The sequence below is a fragment of the Myodes glareolus genome, chromosome 26 (genome assembly GCF_982192425.1).
Source record: "Myodes glareolus chromosome 26, mMyoGla1.1, whole genome shotgun sequence".
Taxonomy (NCBI): Eukaryota; Metazoa; Chordata; class Mammalia; order Rodentia; family Cricetidae; genus Myodes; species Myodes glareolus.
This window is the reverse complement of record NC_142051.1, coordinates 13,768,228-13,772,897: the sequence shown is the minus strand read 5'-3', so window position 1 is coordinate 13,772,897 and position 4,670 is coordinate 13,768,228. Positions and strand designations below refer to the sequence as shown.

The window sequence follows — 4,670 nt, the reverse complement described above, 5'->3', positions numbered from 1 at the left end:
GTTGACTTTTGATTAGAATTGAATAAAATCCTTCAGGAAAGCTTTCATAATATAAAATAACTTTAAAATCTTGACTTCTGAAATCAGCCTAAGTCTCCCCTTTACTTTGGATGCGAGCCATAATACTTTATGTTTGCTAATATTCCTGTCATATTATTCCGTGTTTTCTTAGTATGTCCTAAAATATTTACATGTTTCTGCTTCTAGCTAGCTTACCAAACATTTCATAGCACTAGACCCTACATTGAATCAATACTACAGAAATGAGAAAAATATGATGTGTCACTCTTTACAACAGCATTACCAAACTGTTCATAGTGAAAGTCATACCTGGGATGTGTAACCAGAAATAACTCAGAAACCTTCAATTAAAAACACATAAATTCAACATCATTTGTTAAGTGGAAATACCTAAACAGCAGTATCATTGCCATAAAACAAAATCACTCAAGAATCAGTTATGCTAATCTTTGACTGACTAAATCAAAAGTACCAGTGAACTTCTAATTACTGACATTGACTCGGTTTGTTCCTGTGGATGTGTATGTTCATTGACAGATATAGATTGTTGTTCATGTGTCACTTGATTCTACTAAACAATCTCCAAACTAATCAATCATGTTATATAGGATATGTGCATTTTTAAGGCTTTAAGTATATTCTAATTACTCAAAATAAATATTTCATTTATTTTAAAATTATGCTTACATGACTATAAAAGTGGTAAAATATATATAGTTTTAATATTGAATGAAAATATTCTGTAATGTTAAGGGATTGGTTGGTCTTACACAATTGTTTGAAAATGAAAATCAGCCTTGCATTTTTACTTGAAACATTGTCTTTATATTTAGAGGTTAAACACTAGTTATTGCTATTTCTAAACAGATATTTTTTCTTTGTTCAAAACTGTCATAATACAGAAGATGGCAATCAGAAATCCCACAAAAGGCAGAGTTTATAGTAGTAGGTTCAACTGAAAACTCAGTTAGAAATTTCTGTGATTTCATGTCCTCAGTTCATCTCTAGGAACTGAATCCTGACTATCACCACACTCTCCCTCCTAGAATCTCCTACTACAGCCTCGTGTATTTCCTTCTTTAGGAGTTCTCTTTCTTAGAATGCCCTTTATATGTAGTCCTAACTTGGCAATTACTATAGCTACAGGGAACACCACCACTTACAAATACTGTATCACGCAAGTGGTAACTTACTCAAGAGTTTTAACTAAGAAACTTTCAAATACCACACTTGAACAGTTTATTTAAATAAATTGCTGGAATGACAGGCACAGATGAACAGTAATGAGATTAAAGGACTCTGTTTCACATGACTGAAATGCCTCATGTAAAACGGCCAAAAGACTCACTCAACTTTGAGTTAAAGGTTCTGAGTATTGTAAGCATGTTTTGCTGACTAGCATTATATCATATTGATATAAACCATAGTCATTTGGGAAGAGAGAACCTCAAATAAGATAACGTTTGCACCAGAATGACCTTTGGGAAAAATCTATATTGTATTGTCATGATAGATGGTTGATGTGGAAGGGGCATACTGGAAGCAATCTGAGGAAACCATAAAGAACAAGTCAGTCAGTAACAGTGCTCCTCCATGGCCTCTACATCAGTTTCTGCCTCTAGGTTCCTTCCCTGGGTCCTTTTTCTGAAGTCCCCCACTAGTGAACTTATAAGTTACAAGGTAAAGGAAACCCTTTAAAGCATTTCCTCCCCATGTTATTTTGGTCACTGTGTTTTAATGACAATAGTAAGGTTAACTAAGACACGTACCACTGAGATGTAAACTCTGTCCATGAAATGAACACTAAACTGATTAAGGTGTTTTTGCATGGGTCATAAAGAAAATGAACCTTGTTATGATTTCCAAGAAACAAATATTTTTTTCTTATATATGATGTGTGATATTAGCTATTTGGGGTGTTTTTCCTTTTTATTTTTTCCTTTTTATTTTATTATGTTTTCTGTAGCCTTATTAGGGGAAAAAAGAAATGAAGAACCAATCTGCGGAGATAGTGTTCATTTTGCTGGGACTGACAGATGACCCTCCACTTCAAATTATGATTTTCCTTTTTCTGTTTATCAATTACATCTTGAGCCTCATGGGGAACTTAGTGATCATCCTCCTAACCCTGTTGGATCCCCGCCTCAAGACTCCAATGTACTTCTTCCTCAGGAATTTCTCCTTCCTAGAAACGGCATTCACGTCTGCCTGTATTCCTCGGTTCTTAGTGAGCATTCTCACTGGTGACAAAACAATTTCCTACAATGCTTGTGCAGCTCAATTATTCTTCTTCTTTCTGTTACTAATTACAGAGTTCTATCTCCTGGCGGCCATGTCCTATGACCGCTATGTCGCCATCTGCAGACCACTGCATTACCCCATCATCATGAACAGCAAAGTGTGTCACCTGTTGGTCATCAGCTCCTGGGTGACTGGGTTCTTAGTCATCTTTCCCCCTTTGATGTTGGGACTCAAACTAGATTTCTGTGCTTCCAAAACCATAGACCACTTCCTATGTGACACTTCTCCTGTCCTCCAGCTGTCTTGCACAGACACACGCTTTATAGAATGGATGGCTTTTGCATTAGCTGTGATGACCCTCGTCATCACCTTGATCTTAGTGATCCTCTCCTACACACTCATCATCAAAACCATCCTAAAATTTCCTACAGCTCAACAACGGAGAAAGGCCTTTTCCACCTGCTCCTCACACATGGTTGTTGTCTCCATTACTTATGGCAGTTGTATCTTCATGTACATGAAAACATCAGCCAAGGAGAGGGTGACTTTAAACAAAGGTGTGGCTGTGCTCAACACTTCTGTGGCCCCTTTGCTGAACCCATTCATTTACACCCTAAGGAACCAGCAGGTGAAGGATGCTTTCAAACAGGTCCTTCACAGATTGTGTTCTTTTCAAAACAATGAGTTAATGGTTAGGCATAAATAGTATGCTACTGGAACATGAATGAAAGAAGTGGAATATAATTTGCAAGTATGTCAGATATGAACGATGCTTCAAGGTTCATGTTCTCCATTACCCTTTCTTTCCATGCCCTCTTAAAGTCCATCCTTCTTCCTTACAAACATTCCCCTGAAACCTCCTACATACATTTGAAATTAAATCAAATGTCTACAGGTGAATTTTTTTCAGCCATTGTTGAAAGTGTTATCTCTTCTGGAATTTTGTAACAAAGGAATCCCCCACTTTGTACTTTATTTCTGTATTTTTTTCTCCTCATAAATATTTGAAGTATCCATGCTATGGCTGGTTTAAGATGTTGATTTGATGTAGCAGCCTATCTGTTGGATTTTTCTGAAAACCACTATGAGAAAATGTACAAGAACCTTAGCAGTTAAGACTATTTGTTACTCTATCAGAGGACCTGGGTTTGGCACCCAGCACCCACATGCTGGCTCACATTAAAAATTACTTCTTCTGTACTTTGTAGTCATGACATGCACATGGAATACTGACATGCGTGCAGGCAAAACACTGACATACATAACATAAAATAAATATTTTTTTGAAAACTACTATGGATGTCCTATTTGTTCATCTCCCTTTGTGCAAAGAATTACAGTTATATTCCACTCTCACTTCAAAACTGCTTTTCGGAAACCTCTCACTGAGAAGCAGCAAACTGGAAATGATAGAGACAAATGGCTTCCTAGTTTCTCCTCTCTTACGGAGGGAGCATCATGTGGGATGCTGATGTGGCAGCAACAGTCCAATGCAGAGTCTGTGAAAATCACTTGGGAATGAATGATATCTCACACTACTGTCGCTGTCCTGACTAAGTGAGTGATGTCAGTTTGGGGAATAGACTTGTAGAAAATAACATAATCTGCCTCTGCTTGAGCTGTTTGCCCTCATTGTATAGGACTATTAGCAATAACTTGACAATTATAAATGTTAAATCTATAAGGTCCATTCATATTACTTCAAACATCTCTGATGAATTGATTAAAAATATGTCTATAGTCTAATAAAAGAAAAAATTAATAAAAAATAATAAACTTTAGAAAATGTATAATATCATAGTATTAATCTTTAATTTTCCTGAGATCTGTCAGTAACCAGAAGTAACAAGGCCTATACTTGAGTTCTGGGATAAAGTCTTTCTAATTAGCATATCTTTGACCCTGTGAGGAAATCTGTTCTTATTTGTTAATCTATTAATCAACCAAAAACGTTCTTAAAATTAGCAATACTTATAATAGCTGACATATAGACACACTCAAAAAAATTAAGGGTTCATAATTTTCTTTATTAAAAAATATGGTTTATACAAATAGTGTAACTCGAGGACTGAGCCAGTGACCCAAGCCAGAGTTGGCCTGAGATGGTGAGCTTCATGGGAGCTGGAATGGATTCACACCAGAGGCATTTTCAGAAGCATGACTGAACCAGCAACCTGGACCAGAGGATACCTGAGAGAGTGAACTCCACAAAAGCAAGGACGGGGGAACAACTGCTGAGTGAATGGGCCAGAGTCAGAGATTGCTGCAGGTTCTGGTGTGAATCTGGGACCAAGGGAGTAGACCTGAGCCAGGACCCCTATGGGTTTGGGCATGGACCTCTGAGATAATAGCCAGGAACCAGAGACCTCTGCAGGACGGACATGATTCTGGGACCTCTGAGGGCATAG

At 37.3% G+C, this 4,670-nt stretch overlaps 1 protein-coding gene across 1 annotated transcript; it reads left to right on the top strand.

Annotated features, from left to right (window-relative positions):
- Window positions 1-2,005: 2,005 nt before the first annotated feature.
- LOC125389772 (olfactory receptor 6C6-like) lies at window positions 2,006-2,968 on the top strand. Its single transcript, XM_048418436.2, has one exon. The coding sequence runs from the start codon at window positions 2,009-2,011 to the stop codon at window positions 2,966-2,968; it is 960 nt and encodes a 319-aa protein (XP_048274393.1). The 5' UTR covers window positions 2,006-2,008.
- Window positions 2,969-4,670: the final 1,702 nt, after the last annotated feature.